Consider the following 25,011-nt stretch of genomic DNA (forward strand, 5'->3'; position numbering starts at 1 on the left):
TGCTGTGCCCCAATGTGTAGCTTTCCTCTCCTCGTAGCACGTCATGTAATTGGTGGCAACAACGATCCATTTGTTGCCGGCTGTAGAAGTTGGAAATGGGCCCAGGAAATCCATTCCAACTTGGGCGAATGGCTGGCCTGGTACTTCGGCTGGATGTAAGGGACCTGCAGTCTTGCCGGGAGGTGCTTTACGTCTTTGACAGTCAGCACGTTTGGTGTTTTACAGCAGCGGGTAGCTTCGTGCAGTAGTACTGGATTCAGAGTCGGGACAATGTTCTCGTGTAGCCTAGATGACCGGCGGTGGTTTCATCGTGGCACGTTTTTTGTGTTTCGTTTTCGAAGTGGTGCCCGTACGACAAGCGGGCATGTGCTGCCACGGGTAGAAAAGTTCATGCAATCATCGTACGAAATGTGACTGGCAGTATTGGGAATAAATGAAATCAATACATACGAGTGTGTTCCTTATTCTGAGTGATCTGAGTGATTGCCTGTACGACGGCAGTCCCCTGGCATAGAGTCGCGGAACGTCTTTACTTCGACCTTCCAAGAAATGAATTAGTCGGAGCAACTGTGGGTCATGGCGTTGCTCCTGTTGAATGGTGACGGCGTCGAGGACGCCGAAAAATACAGCGTCCACGTCCACGTCATTGGTACCTGCGGACTCGACGGGTGACCGCGAGAGGCAGTCGGCGTCGGTGTGCCTCTTCCATGATTCGTAAATTATGGTCACGTCGAACTCCTGAAGCCTGAGATTCCAGAGCGCCAGTAGGCCAGATGGGTAGCTTAGGTTAGTCAGCCAGCAAAGAGAACGATGATCGCTGACAACCTTGAATAAACGGCCGTACAAATACGAGCGAAATTTGATAACCGCTCACACCGCGGCGAGTCGTTCCTTCTCGGTAGTCGACTAGTTTTCCCCTGTACGAGAGAGAGAGTTCGGCTGGCGTAGGCGATTACTTTTTCCGAGCCGTCTTAATTGCCACTGCACCAGTACGGCACCCAGGACAACATCGCTCGCATCATTGTGAATGGCTGGCTGACGCAGAGAGAATTTTTTTTTCCCGTGCGATACGTTTCAAGGATTTCACGTGTTACCTGGCCGAGGTGGCGATGCGCAATGTGGAGTTCTCTAATCAGGGCGCACATCCACAGCAGGACGTCGCGATGTCCTGGCAGTCGATCACCCCGGCTAGTTCGATTGTCTGCTGTGCTGCTACTCACTGCGCTCCCGATGTAGAAGTGTAGCAGGCTATCGAATCAGCCGGAGCTCACTGGGCGGGTTTGAGTACTCCGCAAAATACAAATGTTTCTGGGCAGCTAGTGTAATGTGAGGTACCTCGGGAGTGCCTCATTTCAAACACAATATACTCCCGAACACGAACACGTGGGCCGCGAAAAGACGGAGATGCAATTTGGAAACGTCGTATAAGGTCAGCCGGCGACAACCAGTGGTTAGGGAGGGTATCCTCATTTCGTGATCGTAATCTGGAGTTGTTTCGATCCTGCGACGGGTTGCTCGTGAGAAGTGGCCGCACCGACAGTAAACATCATTCGGGGGCGGCGTTTCTAGCTCCATTTTCTCACTCTTTCCGCAGGTGGGTCCCTCAAGAAAAGCGACCTGTCGGGATACCAACCCGTCTGGCAGGATCCGCTGTCATCCAGGATAGGGGACAGCCAGCACATACACTCGGCTCCCATTCCGGGCGCCGGCGTTGTGCTAGCCGTGGCCGTCCACAAGATAAACGTGGCGTGAGTTTCGTCATTCTGTCTCACGTGCGTGCCTGCTTTTCGGGTCGCCTTGCCGCGCTGCGGGCGTAGAGGCCGAGGATGCTGCCTTGAGACGTGGCGAAAACGGCAAGCCAATATATGCACTTACATTAAGCGGCACTGATCACCCTGTCCATTAGGGATCTTTAGGCAAAGCGAGGAGCACTTTGAGTCAGCTTTGGTATAGGGAGAATAGCCGGCGTGAAAGAGCGTCGGTTTCAGCGGTGAATTTGCCGCTTGGATGACATTGCAGTTGAAATGTCAAAGTATTGTAGCATCAGAGCTGAAGACATGGACGCAGGGAAAGCCACATTGAAAAATACAAGTTGCGCAACGTGCCGTTTTTCATGCGTCTTCACCCGTGTTCGTGTCTTTATCGCTGTTTCCCGCCTCACTATGGACAACCAACTAGCCGATGCTTTCACGTTATTACAGCGCCGGCTGTTGAGAGCGCTTGAAGCCAGAACCTGTCCGGAGCGCACACACGCGCGCATGCATGTGACAGCATCAGATGTCGAACCTAAAGGCGATAAAGATGAACAAAACGTAAAGTTGTATCAGTAAATTAAACATCCTTGTAATACGACAGCAGTCTCTCTTACTATGTGATGAGGCCGACAGGTAAGCTGGAAAATAAAGAACCGAAAACGAAAGTGGTGCTACCGCCCTTCATTTCAAGGCGCCCTAGGCTTCAGTCAAGTGTCTTTGGCTTCATGGATGCTTGACTACAGACGCCATACACTGAATTAAAGCAATATAATAGCGGCGCGTGTACATAAACGCAGGAATAGTTTACTCAAATGCCCACAAAGAAAACCTGAGGGTGAAACAAGAGCCAGGTGGGGAGAGCGGTATCCGCCTATAATGAAACGGGGTATTTTAGGCCTACAATAAATACGAGAATCGGGCGAGGAATTCGGAAAGGAGTAATGCTCACTGCGTTAACGTTTGCAAGCTCCGTTATCTGATCAAAATCGGATATCACGTCAGGGTCGCAAGGTAACGAAAGCGCGATGGGCCGATTCTTATTGGGTGGTCACGGCAAAACTCCAAATTAGGCAGTGCAAGGTGACATCGGCTGGGTCCCAATGAAGTAAGAGAAGCACATAGCAAAGTTAGTTATATAGAAGGGCTCCGGAGCATGGATGAAACGGAATGGACAGCGAAAATGTACGTACATTTGCACCACAAACACGTGGACACGCGAGGGCGGGAGACGACAGAAAGTTGGAGATCAAGTACAAGGTAAGTGGAAGTACCAATAAACAACGCGCACTGGTCAAAAAGAAAGTCAGAGAAACAACTAGGGACTGTAAATAGACGCAAATGAAGGAAACAAGAAAGGCCATGAATTTATTCGGAGACAGGCAAGGAAAAAGAGAAAAAAAAGGCTAACTTTTTTTTTTGAGGCCCGGGTTAGTTTCCTGAGGGAACAAAATACAGGAGCAAATATTCGGAACAAGGTAAAGCGTGTGGCTGCTGCAGAAAACATTCAAAGACAACTATGCACGTGTTTTCTTGCACAAAAATTGTACGCATTATACTTTGTGTTAAATTTTCTAGTATTCGATATTCGGCTTCTTTTTCCTTGGCTTGATTTAATATTTGTTTCGAAACCTACTTTACGGTATTCTCATGCTTCTGGTTGTAACAAAATTCTAAGATATTTGCCCAGCCAGAATAGCAGGAAGCGTCTACATTTCAGAAGCGCAGGGATTCTACGTGAGCGTTAACTGGTCAGAGGTCGAGGTAATACGAGTATTCATGAAAAAAATAAGCAATAATAAAAAAGGAAGCGAAAGACGGGTGCACGATTGTCACACAAAAACGTAATTTAACCAGATGAAGCAGATATAGAATGGCAGAGTGATAGATTACAATACGGTAATAGGAAAGTAGCTGAAACAGGTTATAGGGGACCATCTGTCGCAACCTTGAATCAAAGGAAATGCCATTAGAAGGTTCCCAACATCATCACACGCAAACATGCCATGGCGTTTTGCATTTTGCCTGCCTATCAATTATAGTTAATTCTGTATTGATAAATAAGAGATCGCAATTATAAGTGATCTAAATATGTAACCTAAGCTGGACACTTTTCCTGCAACAAGGCGAGCTAAATACTGCGACGTCACGTTGGCGTATTCTCGGATGAGATTTCACACTACATTCAAGAACGAGAACTCCTGCTTATAACTGCGGCGATAATAGCAAATATTTTCCCGACAGATTAGCGAAAACGAAATCTTGAGACAACACTTCACCAGCTCAAAGTGATTGATGTCTTTGTGTAATGCGCTGAAATCACAGTGTCAAAGTAGGAAGAAAGGGTACTTGTTTGAAGATTGAGGAGTTGGTCGCGTGGTAGAGGTAGGGTATTGAAAGGACTTAGAAGAGCGTGTATATATGTAGTGTGCTCCGAACCACCGTCAGGTACTTTTCGCTCCTATAAGATGCAGGACCTGTGTCGAGTGATCTTCCCAACAACAATTTTCAATGTCGTCAACGCGGTATGGATTACGAATCCGGGACCTCAAGATGGTGCGACGTAATGTCAGCGCATTTCTCTCTCATATACCGCTAAATCGCCACTGAAACGTATAAACTGTATGAAATAAAAAAAAAAATTCCAAACAATTAAACAAAATTAAAGAAAGCTTGTTGCTGTTTAGCATCCTTTTAAAAGGCTCATTGATGATCGTCCATGATCCATGATCGTCGTGATCCATGATCCCGCAGCACTAGTCTGCAGGCGATATTCAAAAGATCATCGCCACAGCAGAACGAGAAGACGTGCCAAGATCAATGTTCGCAGGGACCGAGCGGACGACTGCCAGAATGAGTGTTTACTGAAATCATAAAACTTGCAATTGACAGATGTGCAGGGATCAATGATATATAGAGCGGGCAGGTGCCACTGCAACCGAGTGCCTGTGCCTAGAGAAATTTGCAAGGGTCGTCACATGAACGCGTGCGAATTGAGTAATCTCCGCGAGCCCTCCATCATGAGATAATAATTGTGTTACCTAATATTTTGGGGGCTTCAACCGTTCTCTCTCAACTGGCCTTCTTCTTATCACGCATGACTATGTTGATATTGCATAGAGCGACTACTTAACGAGAAGTATACTCCCGCTGCATTTCGGCTGATCTGCACTGGAAACTGTAAATGACAGTATGGAGCGAGTTGCGTTGCACGCCCAGTGCTCAGCGATTGAAAGGCAGTGTTCTCAGCGAAAAGGCAGCCTGAAATTTTTGCATTACTGAGGCGCTATAACGTAAAGCTATTCCAAAATGTTCTATTCCAATTCTGCAATCAGCCTTTCAAGATTGCTCAAAAAATTTTCGGACCGCCCCCTCCCCCCTCTTCACCTGTCACGAAAATGTCACGAAAACATATGATATGTGCACACTCATTATGCATGGCTAGGCCGAACAAAAGAAACGGTATTATTTCTGATTCGACGCCACTTTGCCATTAGTCATCTGTTACTGGTCAAAAGTGTTCGAGCTGCGCCTACTTCGCCTGTCTGTCTCGCGACGTCCCAAAACCGTGAAACCTCAGCACGTCAAAGTGACGCGTACGCATTAAAGATGCATTAATACGCCGAACAAAAATGATTTTTCTTCTTCATAGCCAGAGACTGCCCCGTTCCGAAAGGAATCGAAAGTAGCCAGTGCCGATCACTCAGGCACCGGCTACTCGCGCCTGCCAGAGAGCATGGGTTTATTTGCGTACAATAAAACTTTTCGCGTGGCCGTATAACGTTATCGAGCGCTTTCGGAACGTGTACGACATCACTCTGTCAACTCTTCCTTGCTCAGGATCCCTTCTAGCGGCATTCTTAACCTTCCGTTGCATGCCGCCCCAATATTCGACCAGCCACCGCAAGCAAAGTAAGGTGTAGCTGACCAATGGCAGACGTCGGCACCACCCTCCTCATCCGGTTATCTATTCTCACTGCGCTGGCTCGGCCCCATCGAAACCCTCTCCACTTGAGCGTTCTCCTCGCCTCTTGTCTCGCCAATGATATGATGAACCCCGCGCAATGCAGGTATTGTTGTTCGTTTTTAAAGCAAACAAAAGTGACCTCTTACAAACGAGGAGAACGGTTAATTAAGACAACGCTGCGGGTCACCGGCCGGTGCCGACGTCGGCAGTTACGGAAGTTTGACGTCGGGAGAGTGGAATAAAAAGAGATTGCAATAGTTTTACATTATAGGGCCCCTGATGAGGCATGAGTAATAGCTGAGGGGCCCAGTGAATCAGAAAATGCATCACAAACGATCTCGCTTTCAGGTGATAAAAAAATGCATCAGATTGGTGTGCCCAGCAACCATCTGCGCCACAAGAAGTTCTAGGCAGCCACACGCTCTGAGTATCGCGTTTCAATCGCTGAGCACTGTGAATAATAATAATAATAATAATAATAATAATAATAATAATAATAATAATAATAATAATAATAATAATAATAATAATAATAATAATAATAATAATAATAATAATAATAATAACAATAATAATAATAATAATAATAATAATAATAATAATAATATTTATTGCCACTTTGTAGAGGATACAGAGAGGTTCAGGCCCGTCAAAGCCAACAGGCGGCTTGAAGGACTGGGCCCGGCAGTTTGCGGCAGAGGTTACAAAATGGCAACAACAAGCAAAACATTGAAAGGAACAATAGGTTCAGCTGAAGAAATAGAAAAACAAGGCAATCACAAAGCCAGTGTCAAGGACATCCGTACTAACTCCAAGGAAGCAAAGCTTATAATACATAATCTCATACGTCTAAGCATCAACTGTAAAAGAACAAAAGAATCAACTCAATGTTCTCAAATGGGTTTTTAGGTTCCGCATAATAATAATAATAATAATAATAATAATAATAACTTACCTAATCTACATTCATCTGGAACTGGTGAACACATTTTACCGCCACGCATGATCTGACATCGCATATGTATCGCAGTGTACGTCCCAATCGGCGCATGTAAATTCCACCGCAAACGTTTATGGACTGCAGGATAGGCGAAAATACTGAATACCACCGCAGCCTTGGAGCGTATGTACCGTTTAGTACAAGTGTGCTCCGACCAACACGATGTTGTACGCTTTTACTAGTTATGCGGTCACATATGCTGCTTGGAAATCTTACGTTCTCTCAGATCGCGCGGTACCTAAACCTTTGCGGTAGAATGTACCATTACCGCTTTCTATAGACAAGCATATGCTAAACAGAGTGCAGCATGATCTAGGAACTGTCTAATCTGGCAACTGTAAGCTTTTTACGCTCGCACGTTTACCCGTGGTACACTTCGTGTTCAATCGCAGCGTGAGGTCCCACGAAGAGACTGAGGAAAAGCACACATATCCCACCATGTCTCCTGCCAGGATACACCAGTAAGTGAATCGCTTTACATCGGGCACTCTTGATGTACGCCATGCATGTTACCGAATTAATCATTTCACTAATCAAGATTTTAGACTGTAGCTCCACGATAACAGCCGTGACGACAAGCTTGACGCTGGCATCGCTCCCAAAGAGACCACGCTCAGCGCGCGAATGGGCGATCGCCGTATTAGATGCTCCTCAGGCGTCACGCCCGAGCCCTTGGCCAGGCCGGCTCCCGTAGTAAACGTGCTGGCCCGTCCTTACTCAGCCGCTGCGAGATGGTTACTTCATGGCACACACTACTTTCGCAGAAGTACAATGGCATGCTTACAAAATTTTCTTCGGATTGTTAACGTCCTAAATATTACGACGCGTATGTAGTGAGCTTGAGGATACAGTTTACGTTTGCATTACCGTTGTCGCTCCTGTGGTGGCGAATTCGCGTCATTCGGCGTTTGCGGCACTTAATGGCTGTAGCAACATGTTGTTCAAGGACTTGAAAAGGACCTTGTTTTTTTTTTTTTCGGCAATGAAGGAACGTTAGGTGCTTTTACGATTTGATGGGGCTTCACGCGCGCCTTGCGCGGGAAGATATATAAGCGATGACAGTGGCCTGAAAGGAAGAGAGGCCGGACGAAGCAGCTACCTGCATGGCGTAGCCAGGAAAATTTTTTGTGGGCGTGGAGCCGCACTGGACCTGAGTAGGGGGTTGGGCCATGCGGGTGTAGTCGCATGTCATTCTATGGCTGGTATCCTTGGTACACAAAATTTTAGAGAGGGGTGCACGGGGGGGGGGGGTGCGTGTTCGCAATGCTTCTCCCTCCCCCTCCCACCTTGCTACGCCTCATGCTTCTAGTCAGCGTCAGCTCTGACAGCACCAGACAATGACCAGCCGTCAGCGGCACACGCCAACCGTGCAAGCGATTATATAGGGTGCAAAGGAAAACCAAAAGTATTTTTGCGACAGCAAAGTGCAAAACAAGAATGACAAGGGCTTTCAGTATTTTCACCAGTCATAGGTTACCAGAAAAGGTCGCGTCAGGAATTCGTTAATTATCTGGTCATCTTTAGTGAAAAATAAACAGCTCTGCTAAAGTTAAGCCAGGAACTGCCTCAGACTCACTTCTTTTTCTTCCAATATGTGTGAAACATTGGTTGGCCTGTGTGCTCGATATCGTGAATTTCCGAAATACCCCCCAAAATCATACGAAGTTTGGTATTCGCACGAAATATTCGTGGGGATCGATTGCGAGGGATAAATAAAGTCAAAATCTGCTGAAAGAACTTTTTTTCTACTGTGCCCTAATATTACTGGCATTGAAGGGTTAAGGCAGGTGGGTGCTCAAAGGAATGCACGTAGGAACACTGATACAGGCGCAGATATCGAGTGATAACGTCTCCGAATTGTGCTTCGAAATAGGCCGTTAACCAACGTAGTTCCTTCCCGAAGGGTTTTAAGAAGGCTTGGCGGAGGTGTGCGGTGGCTGGCCACCCTGTCAGTGCTAGCAGCCCCCGGTGTGTAAACGCTGAGAGGTTGAAACGCGATACTTGCCCCGCATGGCGGCCGGCGCTTTTTACTGGTGAGCGCCGGTTGATTGCTGGGGCACGAATTTCAGTCACAATGACTCACAACGGCGTTAGCTTTCGACGCACAATACAATGCATCAGTTCCCCAGCGCCCACGGTGGCCGCAAAAAGAGCGGCAGTCGAATACGCTCAGAGTATGGCGTTTCAATCGCCGAGCACTCTACGTGGAACAGAAGTACGACAATTTTTTTTAGTCTTAAACCCCGTCGGCCATGTACGTCAAGAAAGGTGCAGTAATTAATTACCTCACAAACACAAGCACGAACAACTGAAATATAACCGCGACAACAACTAAACAGCATTTATGTTTACGAGAACGCCACAAAAGACAAAACAGAAGAATGTGCAACCGAGCTAGCTCTCAGGCGTTATGAACAAAACCTGGTCCCGTCATATTCGGGACGGTTGGCAACATTAGTGACATTTTCACATTGTGGTTTGTAGGGTGCTCCCTCCTTTTCTGTAATAATCCATCCGACAAGACGGAACAGCGCTAAATGCCAGAGGCAAAAACAAAAGAGACCGCTGCTGGCCAAATGAAAGGTACTGTTCGGCGAAGCCATTAGCATTACAGCCACTGCAGTTAGAAAAATTTGGAGGACCCTTCAGCTTCGCCTTTAAGAGGAAGCTTTAGCTCGGGTGCCCCTATCTATATACATATAAAAGGAGAATTAGTTTTTATCAGCAACCATTGCACAAAATTTGACGAGGTTTGTTGCATTTAAAAGAAAATCTTAAAATTTCGTGACTGTTCGTTTCGAATATTTTATTTATATTGTCAATTTTTTGTTAAAAATTGGCAAAAATTGAAATTTTTCAGGAAACTAAACTATCAAGTTCACAACTCTAACTCAGCAATGAAAAGTGATATCAGAGTTCTGTGAATTGTATCTAATAGTACATTTAAAGCGGACAAAATTGGTATGTTACAGATGAATGTAAAAAAGTTAGTAATATAAAAAAAAACTGTTCTTGCAGAACCCGTGTTCACAAAGTAACAAATTCACGTAAAATTTAAAATGACATATCGAATTTGTCCACTTTCAATGATCTAATGGGTGCCGTTTACAGAACTGCAATATCTGTTCTTGATGCAGAGCTATCAATTTGTAAACTTCGTGCTTCTATGTTTTCAAGCTTCCGAATTTCTGAAAATCTTTTTAACAAAACTCAGGCCCTAAATCGAAATTACGCTTCCGACAGTCACTAGAATTTAACTTTCTCACTCATATGCAACAAAGTTTATTAAAATCGGTCCATAAGTTATTTCAGAAAAAACGTTTTTGCGTTTTAGATGTATTTGAATAGGCCGCTTCGGAATTGGGTCCGAGTTAAAGCTTCCTCTTAAGGATGGAACGCGATAGCATTCAAAGTTCCCTGACTGTTTCTCACGCTTCTCATCAACTAGAGCGTATGTAACCGTAATGTTTACCGGGAAACGCTGGCCGCGAACGCTATAAACGAAGGCAGGCTTTCTGGCAGAAACGCGAGCTCTGGCGTAGGCCACGATGATGCGAAGGCGAGAGCCATCTGGACGTATTGCAAGGAACCGAGAGCGACGCTCCGCGGCCCCCAAGATACTCGCGCGCCGGCGCGCGCAAATGGCGGACGCCGTGGCCGGTCTATGATTGGTAGAAACGCTGGAAAAGGGCTTTCTTTGAGTTCTTGCGTAACATAGTTATGTTTTCTCGTGTAGTCAAATTACAATACGGTGCTATCATATCTGTAGGTTGTGTGTAAGTCGTACTTTACGATTTGTATGCGTATTTTAGTATAAGAAATACAAGTATTTCAGTAACTTCCTTGCGCCACATGGGAGATAGGTTGTTCGATTATGTCTTTGCCGGAATGACGTCCGACACTGGACGCTGTCGCCGTATTTTCTGCAACACGGGGCTCTTAGAGTTCTCGCGTTAATATATATATAAAGTTAATGCCTAAGCTGCTCGTTTTATTTCATTTGAAGCTGTGCTGAACACATCTCGATTGAGACACTGTACCCCGCTTTCCCTTTCTCCCTCAAAGTTTCGTGGAGGCCTTGAAGTTTGCCTTGGCAAAGCGGCCGGAGCTTGGAGACGATCAAAACGTCAAAGACGTGAGTACATTCCAAGGACTCGGTGGCAAATGTAAATGCACAGAATTAATTGTCGTAGTTATCGACAAAACATTTAGGTGTGCGTGCGTGCGCGCACACACACACACACATGGCACGCACAAACATGCACGCATGTACTATCAATCTACATCTACATCTACGTCTACGTCTACGTCTAGCTATCTCTAGCTATCTCTAGCTATCTCTAGCTATCTATCTATCTATCTAATCTCATCTAGAAAACACTATCACTACTTACTATTGTTTCTTCAAGGTTAGTCAACCAACTAGTCCCGACTAACTACTTTTCTGCGCGAATAAACCGACTATCCACGAACAGTATAGTGCCAAGTAGGGCTGATTTGTCTCTGTATTACAGAGGCAGACTAGCATGGTGACCGACGTAATCGGATTCGCTGCGCAAAATTACGACAAGACGAAGCCCCTGGCATCGCCACAAAAGTACGGCATCAAGTACGCGCCCCAGGCGGACTTTGGCGGCGCGCAGCTGACTATCGTCGCGCCGAATGGCGACGCTCTGTCTGTCACGTCCGGGCTCAACGGAATGTGAGTTTCTTTACCTTACAGCGCAAAAAGGCACCGGGAACAGAAGGGAGATGTTTGCGACTCGTTCGCAGTCCTGAGCCAAATCAGGTGAAACTTGGCGTGAACGCATGGTAATCAAAGTTATTGCTTTTGAAATTTTGGTGCATGCTTGTCTATGTGTCGCATATGTTTTAGGATTGTGTCGTAATAACTGATAGTGCTGTATATGTGTCCTGTCTTTTTGTGAATGAGTTTATTGGCTATAACGTGACGGGGTGTGGTTATTGAGAACTGTACGAACCTTCATTGATAAAGAAGGAAAAAAAGAGAAAAGACAACAACGTAGCGACAGACTAGCGCAACCTTGCTGAATCTCAACCCGTATTCCAGGGAAGCAAACTTTGCAGAGACAATGGGCTGCTGTGAACGGTGCGCTTATTGGTTATAGCGTTAGGGCATTTTTGCGGTTCGATAGTTTCGGTTGCGATAGAACCGGAGCTGTAGGACCAGAACATTAACTATATTTTTGCGCGGTCGATTGGTGCACGTGTTTCTTGTGGTTGTTTTGCACCGCATTAAGTCGCACGAACATTTTTACTGGTAAGAAAATTGCCGGTAGAAATTAATTTATACATCACTCTTACGCGATACCAGCCGCCTCCCTTTGACCAACCAGAGAGTATTGGTATGTCAGATGACGTTCCGAGAGGTGAATTGCAGGACGCGACACCATCTTGATGTGCCCGCACCGCCTAGCAGGTGTCGTGTCAGCGTTTGCGTCAGCGTCTTCTACATTGCCCCTAAATATGCTGCGTTCAATGCGTTAGGTGAAGGAAGACACCTTCAAACTTCCGTGGCCTTTCCCAGCAACAAAAAGGGAGCTACGCTAGAATAGCGCGAAATTCATAACGGAACGTGTTCGGAATGCTCATAATATTATCTAGAGTACCTAAACACGCCCTCTTACGCGTATATGCTTGGCGCTGTAGCACTAACTTTGAATCTCTAGAACAATTAGTTTAGAATTACTGCTGCAGCAGTTCAGGTGCAGGATAGGGTGTGCCAGCGCTCGCGCGCGCGCGCGCGCACACACACACACACACACACACACACACACACACACACACACACACACACACACACACACACACACACACACACACACACACACAGCGCGCGCGAAAGGGACAAGATCCAATCAAATGCTGAAGTCCGCTTCCAGAATGCTGCAGGTGTAAGCGTGGACAATTTCATTTCCTTATTAGAGTTCTACCTGAACTCAACCGCCATTTTGTTTGAAGGAAAGTTTTATGTGCAGAAGAAAGGGATATGCATCGGTTCTTCTGTAGCTCCTGTCCTTTGCGATATCTTCCTATCTGTTGTAGGAGCTGACATCAGTAATAATCTTTGTGATCCTCATGTAGCGTCCATTTACAGATATGTTGATGATTTCTTGGTCATCTTGAAGGACGTCCCTGAGCACGAATTAGTTTCTAACGTTGAGAGAACCATGACTATCTTCTCGAACCACAGTCAGGGTCTCAGGTTTATCAAGGAAGTTCCGAGCTGTGGTCAACTCCAGTTCTTGGATATCAGGCTAGTGTTTCCAAAGGAAGGCATTTGTTGGATGTACAATCCGCGTTCTTTGAAAGGCCTGCTACCGTTTGAGAGCGCCTATTCCAAGATTGTAAAGCGTGCAATTGCTACAAATTCTCTGCAAACGGCTTTAACTAAGTCTTGTATCCATTTGGTGTCAAGTAGCTTTAGCGCTCAAGTGCATCGACTACAACAGGCAGGCTTCCCGCCATGTCTGATTTCAGCTGTCTGCGAAACGATGCTCCAAAAGCTAAAGCACCCGCCTCTTATCAGGGAGCCAGTTTCACGCAGTTCTGTGGCGGTAATTCCGTACCTTCATAACGTATCGCACAACATTAAGAAAGTGGCAAGTAGGCATAACGTTCAGGTTGTTTTCTCGGCGCCTTGCAAGCTGTCTAAGCTTTGTGCGATGAACGGAGAGAAACGCCCGGTTTGTTCAATCCAGCATCAAAAGAAGTTCACTGAATGCAGGACACGTGTAGTCTACCAAATCCCTCTAAGCTGTGGTCGCAGCTATATCGGACAAACAGGTCGATGCTTCAATGAGAGTGCAATGGAACATTGTCGTAATCTGCGCAACAAGGAAGGGAGTTTCCTTGCAGAGCATTGCAGACTGCTCTAATTGCCGCCCTTAGTTTGACAAAACTAAATTTTTGAAGTTTGGAAAAGACAGGTTTGAGCGGGAAATTGTGGAAGCCTGTTTCATCAAAAATGAGGGAAACGCATGCGTCAGCAGGCCGTCCATTATGCTTAGTGACAAGGAGACGACTTTTTAGAAGGTTTCATTTAGGCCTCATGTTAAGTGATTTCATTTGGTTTTACCGTCTGTCTTCCTTTTATTTAACTAGTTTTTATTTTGTTGACGATTTTCTAGTGGCTCAAGCTTTTGTTACACTTTTTTTTGTGACGCAGACGCTGTTCTTTAGACCTTTATCGTTCATCACTTCTGTCCATTTCATTGTTTGTCACGTGGTTCTTTTTTCGCGCGGTCACATGTTTTATCAATTTTTTAGGTGAGTGACTATTAGAGATTTTAGTTTTGACGCAGACACTGTACTTAGACGCATTTTTCATGTTTTTTCCGTGTTATTCGTTGGTCATTATTCCCATAGTCGTGCGGGTTCTATCACTGACTGGGCCTTAGGCGTTTGAAGTGTGTTATGTTGTGGATTGATTGGTTGGTAGTGAAATGTAGACGGTACTTTTTATGTCTGGTTTTTTGTCTGCGTTGGCTTGGAAAAAGACTATACTAGATCAATTGCCTCCTGTGCTGATCCACGTGTGGTTCTTGTTTGCTCATACGATAATACGTACCTGATAACATTCCTGAATGGTCGATAGATTGCTGTTTTTTTACTTCTAAAGTTTTGAGCGTGACTAGGCGTGAATAACCTACATAAGGCAGGCTTGTTGCGAAAATAAACTTAGTTGTGAGTGGCTCCGGTCCTGTCGTTTGTGTCCTTCCTGAGTCCTGGTCTTCTGCGCCTTGCCTTTACTACTTCGAAGATTTAGAAAAGTCGCACAGAAACTCCCCTGGGAATTGTCTAAGTAAGCGTAATCATTGTGCCACTTGCTCATGTCCACGCAGCCCAGTATCATTATGAATGTTATGAAACTTGATTCGGCCAGCACAAACGACAGCGCTGCGGCGACAAGAACTGGTGCGGGCGGCGCCGCGAGTAGCATTGACGGAGCATTGACGTAAGTGTCCGCTCTTTACGTTTACTATGTTACTCTATGGCGCAATCATGGCGCAAGCAAAGTACTGGAGATGGCGGCGCCAGGTGCGCTGATGACGTGCCGATCGTTATAAGCCATTACCGCTATTTAACGCCTTATCCATCCGCGTTATCCATCGACCTACCGCGTCCGGTCAAGGTCGATTCAAATGGGTCGCGAAGCTTTAGGCGAGAAGCGGTCCAGAGCCATTGGTCACGGATATCATGCAGCAAGGGTATATAGTTGTGGGTGCAGTGATTGAAGCGCGACTTTGTGGAGGGATCCAACATTCAGGAACAAAAAGCGTTTTTAATAAAAAGAAACAGTTGGATTTCATTTAACAAAAATAAAATTCCTAATCAATGTTATACACGTATGGCGAGGAAAGAAAAGACAACTCTCTTTTACGTTATGATTCCGAATAAATGTCTCGTCTTTAGCGGCCGCCTATAAAAGGGAGCCGCCATTATCAAATGTAACGCAATGCAGCTATCGAAGGCGCGCACGTAAATATTTTGTCGCTATAATATTGAAGTTATGATCTTTTAATTTCGTACACCTAATTTTCTGTCGTCCTCAACTGCGCTTCTGTTGCCTTGGCACCCATTCTGTAACTCTTATCGTCCACCGGTTATCTCCTCTACGCATTATATGCCTTTCCCAGCTGCATTTTTATCTCTTGATGTCAATTACAATGTCGGCTATCCCTGTTTGTTTTCTGATTCACACCACTCTCTTCCTGGCTCCTAACTTTACGTCTAACAACGTTCTTTAAATCACTCTTTGCACGGTCCTTAATTTGTACTCGATTTTTTTCAACCTTCAGTAGAATGCAATGATTGTATTTTTCGTTTTCAAAGATAGGGGTATGCTATCATTCAGGATTTCGTAATGCCTGCGGTAAGCACTCAAACCTACTTTTATTTTTCTGTAAGTTTCGCATAATTATGATCTCGTATGGGTAACTGACCCAGATAGACATACCTCTGCACAGACTCTAGAGGCTGACTGCAGATCATAAATTATTTTTCGCTTACTCAAAATTACCTTTGTTTTCCGCATAATAATATTATCATAATCTTATAGTGCCATTGACAGATCACACATGATAATATGCTTTCATTGCTCCATGCTGGATGAATTTAATACATGCCTTTAAGTCAAATTCTGGCGATTATGAGAGCGACGGAGTCGCGAAGCGGGCTTCATCACTGTCACTGCTGGTTTCTCCGCATAAATTATAACACAGGTTCGGGAGTGGCTTCGAGTCCTCGTCCGGACTGCTGCTCAATAATTACATGGACGCATTCGCCATGCCTCGAAAGCAGTTCAACCTGGACCCATCACCGGCGAACCAGTTGGGTCCCAGCAAGAGGCCCATGACGTCCATGGTCCCCACCATCATCACCAAGTTTTCCACGCCTTCCGAGCTGGTGGGCGCCTTCGGCGGCAGCGGAGGCCTCCCGGCCATCTCTGCAGTGGCGCAGGTAAGAAGTGATATGTCGCACTAGGCTTAAAAACACTGACATCAGTCAGACGTAACGCCGCAAGCACCACAGCTTTATTGCAGCCTGCGTCCGTGTGTTCCGCTGCTCACGTGTCCTGATGACCATGGTAGTGCCGATGAAGGCACGATGAAGATGACGATGAAGTTGGCGATACATCACTTCTCCCCCTCTTACAGGTCCAAGCGTTCAGGAGGCCGTCGCTGTCGGGTCGATCTTCGTAACGGTGGCGGGCTATCCGTCTGGGCCACTTCCGGACTATGTCGCGACGTGATTGGAGTGCTATCTGCAGGGTTTACGGCTACCCTCTGTGTCGAGGAAGAGTCTGAGACAGTTCGACGTCTCACCTGGTCCAAGTGTCGCCGCTGAATTCCTTTCCCGGAATCAACAGTGACCATTCTGGACCCCAGTTGATCTCGCACTACTCCTGGTATCCACCTGCGACGACTTGTTCGGAAATCGCGCATCCAGACTGGGTCACCTGCCTGAACTGGAGACCCTCCAACTCGTGGTTGGATTTCTGGTGACCTTTCATCGGGAGCGATACAGACCAGCTTTGTTCTTATTTGGTACCCCAATAAGAGTTCCGCCGGCGACTTTCCATCCTTAACGGGCGTTCGGCGATATCGACATAAAACCCGCGCTATGCGTATTTTGAGGTCTATTCCGGGGTTCTTCTTTAGTCCTTCCTTGAGCGTACGCACAGCTCGTTCGGCTAACCCATTCGACTGTGGATGATAAGGGGCTGTTGTGAGTTGTTGCACATTGTTCCGTGCCAGAAACTCACGAAAAACTTTGCCCACAAATTGTGGTCCGTTATCAGAAACAAAGGTTTTTGGAAGGCCGAACCGTGCAAATATTGATCTTAGCGCGTTGGCCGTGGTTTGCGAAGTGGCAGTTTTCATTGGAATGGCTTCCATCCATTTCGTTTCCGAGTCGACGACGACTAAGACCATTTGTCCGTCCAACGGGCCTGCGAAATCTGCGTGCAGCCGGCTCCACCTTTCCCCGGTGGCTGGCCAGGCCAAAGGTATCTGTGATGGTGGCATCGCTGAAGCCTGCGCACATGTGGAACATGAGTTCACCAGTCGCTCTATGTCGGAATCCAGTCCCGGATACCAAAACAACGTTCTCGCTGTGGTTTTCATGGCTGTCATGCCGGGGTGTGTCTCGTGCAAAAGACGCAACACACGCCTTGCCGCCGCCAGGGGTAGAACAATGCGGTGTCCCCAGTACACCAAATTATGGCTGACTGTAAGCTCTGTTCTTCTGTTGAAGTACGGCCGGAGATGCTCATGGCCCTGCGGAAGATTTGACGGCCATCCCTGGGAAATCCATTTTTTAACCTGCAGAAGGCTGGTGTCTCGATTAGTCAGATGTTCAACCTCGCGGGCGCAAAGCGCTGTTTCCTCCAGAGAGTGGGCATACAAAACGTACTCGTCGGCAGCAGAGTCCCGCGGTTCCTCCATTACTGGCAAGGGCAACCGACTGAGGGCATCAGCATTGGAATGGTCACTGCCCTTCCGGTACTGCAATGTGTAGTTGTAGTTGCCAAGAAACAAGGCCCAACGCTGTATTCTTGCGGCCGCCATCGGTGGTATGGCTTTACCTGGATGGAATAAACCAGTAAGAGGCTTGTGGTCTGTTACTAAGACGAACTGATGTCCGTACAGGTAGTCTTTAAACCGGGCGACGCCGAATACCAGTGCCAAAGCTTCTTTTTCTAACTGCGAGTAATTGCGCTCGCTCTTGGTAAGTGTCCTGGACCGGAATCCGATGGGGTAGTCAACACCATTCACGCGGTGCGACAAAACGGCCCCAATGCCTACTGATGATGCATCGCACTCCAGCCGCAGTGGCTTATCCGGGTCGAAGTGAGCCAGAAACTTGGAAGCCACAATTGCCTGCTTAACTTGCTGAAATGCTTTCTCCTGTCCCTGGCTCCATTGCCACTTGACTCCTTTGGATAAGAGAGCATGTAGCGGAGCTAGCATGATGGCCAGATTGGGCAGGAACTTGCCATAGTAATTTATGAAACCGAGAAAAGCTTTCAGCTCACTCACCGAGGTGGGCTTTGGGGCTTCAACAACGGCTTTGATATTGTCGTCCTTCGGTCGCAGACCCATCGCGTCGATACGATGACCGAGAAATGTGACTTCGTCTTGCCGAAACTTGCACTTTCCCTTGTTCAGTCGGAGACCATACTCCCGCAGCCGCTGCAGCACGGTTTTGAGCCTAGATGAATTATGTTTTTTCTCGGCGATGATAATGTCATCCAGGTACACCTGCACTCCAGGAATATCCCCCAGCAGTCCGTCCATTCGCCTTTGGAATATGGCTGGAGCAGAACTTACGCCAAACGGTAATCTGTTAAAACAAAAGAGACCCTTCTGGGTGTTGAGGACTGTTATCTTCTTTGCTTCCTCATCCAATGGCAACTGGTTGTAGGCTTGACGCAAATCCAAGGTCGTGAATACTTCGCCACCGTTTAACCTAGCAAAAATGTCGTCCACTCGAGGCAACGGGTATTGTTCTACCACAGTGGCCGCATTCACAGTCATACGGAAGTCTCCACACAGTCGGAGGGACCCATCGCCCTTCAAAACGGGTACCACAGGGGTTGCCCATTCAGTGGTTTTTACCGGCGTCAAAACGCCTTCCGCGACCAGCTGATCCAACGATTCAGACATCTTATCTCTGAGAGCGTAGGGTACAGTACGGGCCTTAAAGAACCGTGGACACGCGTTTTCTTTCAATTGAAATGTGACCGGTGGTCCTTTGCACAGGCCGAGTCCCGGAGCAAACACGTCGGCATATTCGTCAAGTAGCTGTTGCAGACCTGTGCTGACAGCCTGTATTCCAACCGGTTGCAGATTCGCTACCACATTCGACAACATTGCCACTCCAACTTCATTAAATGCCTTGATGGCATTTAATATATACCTGCCGATGAAGGCACGATGAAGATGACGATGAAGTTGGCGATACATCAAGAAGTAGGCCTAAGTGGTGGTTTATTAAAATGAACAAAACAAACAACGGAAAAGAATTGGAAGGACATTATTGCTGACCGCATTGTAACTGTGTAGCGCGGTACGCTGACATTTAAACGAGGGCCAGCAGAAATGCAGTATGAGAAGGTAGTAAAAGAATATAGAGAGATTATAGTGGTGAGTCTAGAGGAGAGGATAAAGTAAAAGACAGCAGGGGGCGGGGAGGGGGGGGGGCTATTCTGCAAGTGTCCACTTGTGGACATGGCCATTGTCTGCTGCTGGAGTTCTGGTGGGCTGGGCTGGGGCACGCGCCAGAAGAAGACAGGAGCCCTAAGGCAATCAGTACTTCAGAACCAGACGAAATGAACAGGCCCAATAGGTGGACACTTGCAGAATAGCCCCCCAACTATCGAATGACATAATCAACGCACTGCCTGCAACCACTTTGTCTTGTTATATATACCTGCACTAAAAATATATCATAAGAAGCCAACAAACATGGACACCAAGGACAACATGGGGGAAATTACTTGTACTTAATACGTGAATTAAAGAAGCGATAAATTATTGGAAATGAAAGTGGAGAAAAAAAGAACTTGCCGCAGGTGGGGAGCGATCTCACGTCTTCGCGTTGTCCTTGGTGTCAATGTTTGTTGGCTTCATATGATATGATTAATAAAAATCGGGTCCCTCCGTTAACCCCATTTCTTCTCGTTTATTGCACTAAAAATACTGATATAGAACCATGCAGTTTCCTAGAACACTTACAAAAGGGAACTTTGGCGCTGCAATCATTCAGTTACCGCGGGAACGATGAGTGGTACACGGGCTTGTCTGCTCTTCGTGCTTGTGGATTCTGACGCTGTTGTGGCTTTGTTTCTTGCGCTTTACCTGCCTTCAATTTCTTAAATTTCGAAGCAACCTATACTTTTGTGAATGCAGAGGACTCTGCGAACAGGTGTAGTCGCAGCGGTTTAGCCTGTCGAGCTGGCCAAATCGAAACGCGCCAAACGACTCAACGCGGCGACTTCTCCGCGAGAAATTCATGAGGTCGATCGGTGCCGCTTGCCGACGCATGCGTCCGTGGCGTAATGGTTTCCATATCGCGTCTCCGAATCCGAGTGGTCCTACCACTCGGATTTAAGACTGCCAATCCTACCGTCAGGCAGTCTTAACATGCTTATCCAACTATTTTAAACGCAGTACTTTTTTGAAAACGGTGAGTTTACAAAGTCATGGAGCCGTTTGAAGCCAGAAGGACAAACCTAAGCCAAATATATCTACAAACCGTCACTTTCACGCTGGCTTAAACGCTTCGCCCGTAGACACTGCTGCTATTGAGTTCCCTCCAGTGATCATTGCATGAAACTGCACGCACATGTTATATCTTGGTGAATTGAATTGAAATACGTGGTTGAGGAACCGAAACTGTTCAGTGGGTTACGTAGCACGCCGTAGGATCGGCTCGTTGCCCACCGGCGTCTCTCTTAACGAGCACGCAAAGCACAACATACGTCTTTTTTTTTTTTTTTTTTTGCACTTTGTCCCCATCGGAAATGCAGCAGCCGCGGTTGAGAATAGAACCGGGAACCTCGTAGTCAGCAGCCACAACGCCGTAACCATTGAGCCACCGCGGCGTCTGCTGAGGTCTTGAGCCGACACTTAGGAAAACTTTCAAAGAACATCGAGTATAAATAGTTAAAAATAAAAAACTACGACCTTCTCATGGCGTGACGAGCACTGAGCAGTTTCCTGCTCCTGCACACAGTTCCTGTGTTACAGCGTCCTGCATTTTTACAATGCCTGCCCAGTGCTCCGCAAGGCAAAGGAGCCACGGTTTGGTGCTGTGGTGGCACAGGACCGTGTAACATACATTTCGTATTTGTTGTTGGTAAAGCATGGACAATTTTCGCCCGGCAATGCTGCCGCTTCTCCGCGTGACATGCGATGAAAGAAAGTTCACGCTACCATAACCATATCACATGTTCAGTAACCGGCTACTGGGAAACTGGCATCCTCGAAGTGATGCCCGTACTTGGCGTCGCTGGACATGCATTGAAAAAAACACCTAGAAATAAATCACTCTTTCAAATATGTTATTTCAGAAACTCGTCTTCTAACTCCGGGAAAGCTGCGCGTGTCAATTTTCGGGAGATCACTGTCTGACGCGCCACCACTAGGCTGCGAAACAAAGCTCTACTTCGACATTTATGGCCTGCTATATAAAGAAAGTGTTCGTGATTACAAATTCAGATGTTAAAAAAGGTAAGGAAGAAATGCTTACTGAAAATTATTATGTGAAACAACGAAAGGTGCGCGAACCGATCAGGAAACAGCGCTAAAGAACAGGACGAAGAGAGGGACACAGGCCACAGCACTGACTAACAACCAAGCTTCTTTATTCTTTCAGTCAGCATATATATACACTCTACCACTATCTCAAAGCGCAAGAACGACAGAAATTCAGCATGCGCAGGGGCAATAAATTGCAATCAATGACATAGGAAGGCTATCGCCTTCGGAAGGAGAGAAATGGAGGGGAGGCTTACACATGCTTCGCCGCTATTATGAATGTCAAAGGCTTCGGAAATATATCTCATTGATTGCACTTTATTTCCCCTGTGCATGCTGAGTTACTCTCGCCTTTATGCTTTGAGATAGCGGTAGAGTTTATATATGCTGACTGAAAGAATAAAGACGCTTGGTTGTTAGTCAGTGCTGTGGCCTTCTTGCGATTTTTGAATGCTCACTTCAAGAAAGATTATGACGGTGGTTGGTTGCATAGCACAAATCACAGATAGTAAAAAAAATTGTAGTAAAAAACGAACGAACAAACAAACAAACAAACAAACAGACAAAAACAAGCAAAAACAAACAAAAACAAACAAAAACAAACAAACAAACGAACGAACGAACGATGAACGAACGAACGAACGAACGAACGAACGAACGAACGAACGAACGAACGAACGAACGAACGAACGAACGAACGAACGAACGAACGAACGAACGAACGAACGAGCGAGCGAACGAGCGAGCGAACGAGCGAACGAGCGAGCGAGCGAGCGAGCGAGCGAGCGGAGTGACAACCAGCTCACTCCTCCCCGCCCCACCACGAGAGTGCTGCAGAAGAGCTTGCCACCCTACGAAAAAAAAAAGAAAAAGAAATACCGCCTGCCAACATCAAATCAGCAAAATCATGCTAATATTTTTAACTAATTCGATCTCCATACGTCGGAGAAGCTTGGCCACGGCCAAACCGAACGCGCTGTGTCACCGTCGGAATTGCATCTATAAGTGTTGGCTTCTGTTGTGAGATAGTGGTTTGGAAATACCTTTTGCCAGGATTGATACGTACTTTCAAGGCAAACTGCAAGCGGTGTTATTGTAGTTTGAAAAGCACTAAGAATATGCCACTTGGGTGGTAGCTTATTCGCAAATCTCTGTTGACTGCGCGAAATTATTTCCACACGGCGTTTTTTTTTAAATAGACTTCCATACTTTGAACATCATACGCATTTGAGTCTGTTCCCATCGGTTATTCTTAGAAGATGGCTATCCATCTTGCTACATCTTTTAGGCGGGCAAAATGTCCTCACTAGAACATGGAATATTCGAAGCGTGTAGTCTCAACGAAACAAGTCCTGTATTCGCGAAGTTATTTCTTACGATAGAACTGTTCCTAGCCAGTGACGGTAGCCAAACGTTAGACATATATTTAAGCGAATGCAGCGGCCAATACCGAACGTCAGTGGCCATCGATAAGCTTTGGATGAACAGCGCTAGGTCCTTTGGCTAGTATCCCAAGGCTGCGGCTTTCAGTCCTATACCCTGCACGGCGTGCACTCTGGCTATTGCCCAGTTACACTTCTCGTTTTGATCAACCGAACATTTCATCGCTTCTTCTCTTAGTAAGCGTCGTTACGGGGTACTGAGTATTTTCGCAACGTTTGTTAATTGCAGCTTATCACCTGCGTTCGCAAGTACACGCTGCCTCGCTGCGTGTGGAACGATGCGCGTGTGCAGCCCACCTTTCGTTCTACTACGCCCAACTCGGTGTTTGCGGAGCCCAAGACCGAGCACTTCGACCCGGTACGTGTACGCTGTCGCTCTGAGGGCCATGAGAAGTGTCTCAAGCACGTACTATATTCACGGGCGCGCTTTTGTATGCTTCACCGGAATACAAACGTGCCTGAGGCAGAGCATATTGTACAAATTATCTTGCGCTGAAGCACAGTGACACTTCCTAATTGATGAAAAACAGCGCGCACCGAGAACAAAATGATCTCAGAGTGCTAAGGAAACACACACGAGAAAGAAACACGAGACACGCAGGGCGCCAGTGTGTCTGTGTTTCTCTCTTGTGTGCCCTAAAGCCATTTTGTCCAAATCGCACCAACTTGTCCAGGAAGGAAGTTTTACGGAGAACACAGCGCCGCGGCGAAGTATACGAATAGCCGCAAGAGCAAATCGCTATGCATTAGGGCATCTTGTGTACTGCGGTGAGACACAATCATAGCGACAAGAGTGAACGTGGAACATAGAGTCCTTGCGTTCATTAATTAAACATCTTCAGTTACTGCCTGTTTGTTCGGGCACGATTCACCAAAGCTAGCGGGCCAGTTCAGCTCCGCATGTACGATGGATGGATGGATGGATGGATGGACGGACGGACGGACGGACGGACGGACGGATGTTGTGAGCGTCTCCTTTGGAACGGGGCGGTGGGTTGCGCCACCAAGCTCTTGCTATTATACTACCTTATGTCCTACCAAGGTTAAACAATACCTACAAACATTTTAGCGCCCCATTTCCCCTGGAGGTGTGCTTTGGAAACGCTCGGATACATACTATCCTTGTCATGCTGGTTGATGCGCCGCTGCTTGTGTAAGGTCCCTAGATATGACTCAAGGTATCGCCATTCTCCCTCTCGCACTCGCTTCCTCCAGTCATTGTACGCCTACATGGAGCGCCGCTAGCGCCCCCTCAAAACGTTTCAGACCTCTTCACGCGCGTGGAAAAAAACAAGTAGTTGTGTCACACAAAATTTATTATCAAAACTCGTTTTGAACCACTTTCTCGTGCGGTAAAGCTTGTTCGTGCATATGTCGGGGTAAATCATGCTTGGTGATAAAAACTTTGAAATCTTTTCCGGGCCATGTGACTGCACTTAACCAATCACGCACGTTCAGTGGTGGGTGAGCTCAAGTTTGAGAAAGATTGCAGCCAGATGAAAGAATGGTGCTAACTTGAAGCCTTTTACCTAGGGGCTTTGGACCCGTGCATACACCAACGCCACATCCATCAATCTAACGTTACTATGCACCCATGCCTACACGAAACGCCCTGTCGCAGGTATCCCTTCTTCACCAGTTGGGCGACAGCGTTACAGAGAAGACCATCATGTCTGCAGCCACGGGCATCATCGTCACAAAGAGCGGCTCTCTTCTGGCACCCAACGACATGAAGCATGTTGATGGCAGCCGCTCGGGAGCATGAGCAAAATAACATCGCTCCTACGACGACGGAAGAAAAAGAAGGAAAAAAAAAATGTCGTTTTCTTTCGTTTCAAAATATCTTACTTCCGAGCCATTCATTAAGACGAGGACCCTTTGTCTCAATTATTACGCACCCTTATGTGACAGAGAAGAGACGCATGTGAAGTTTTAGTTCTCTATTGAAAGCTTAGTGCCAGTTGCTGCTACCCGATGCAAGGTAAGTTCTAATTTACAGTTCGCGATGCTTCTAAATCAAAAGCTTCATCTACGACTGGATATAGTTAATATATGGCGGATTCGG

General features: G+C 46.6%; 1 protein-coding gene and 1 long non-coding RNA gene across 2 annotated transcripts in view; one reads left to right on the plus strand and one right to left on the minus strand.

Annotated features, from left to right (window-relative positions):
• The window catches only part of LOC140216705 (uncharacterized), a 48,013-nt gene that overhangs the window by 18,687 nt on the left and 4,315 nt on the right, over nt 1-25,011 (minus strand). The gene's annotated exons all lie outside the window — the stretch shown is intronic.
• LOC126520718 (scoloptoxin SSD14-like) lies at nt 577-24,711 on the plus strand. Its single transcript, XM_072286664.1, has 7 exons — nt 577-649; nt 1,595-1,748; nt 10,784-10,853; nt 11,233-11,420; nt 15,964-16,201; nt 23,176-23,352; nt 24,568-24,711. The coding sequence occupies exons 1-7, from the start codon at nt 577-579 to the stop codon at nt 24,709-24,711; spliced, it is 1,044 nt and encodes a 347-aa protein (XP_072142765.1).

The sequence above is a fragment of the Dermacentor andersoni genome, chromosome 3 (assembly GCF_023375885.2).
Source record: "Dermacentor andersoni chromosome 3, qqDerAnde1_hic_scaffold, whole genome shotgun sequence".
Lineage (NCBI taxonomy): Eukaryota > Metazoa > Arthropoda > Arachnida > Ixodida > Ixodidae > Dermacentor > Dermacentor andersoni.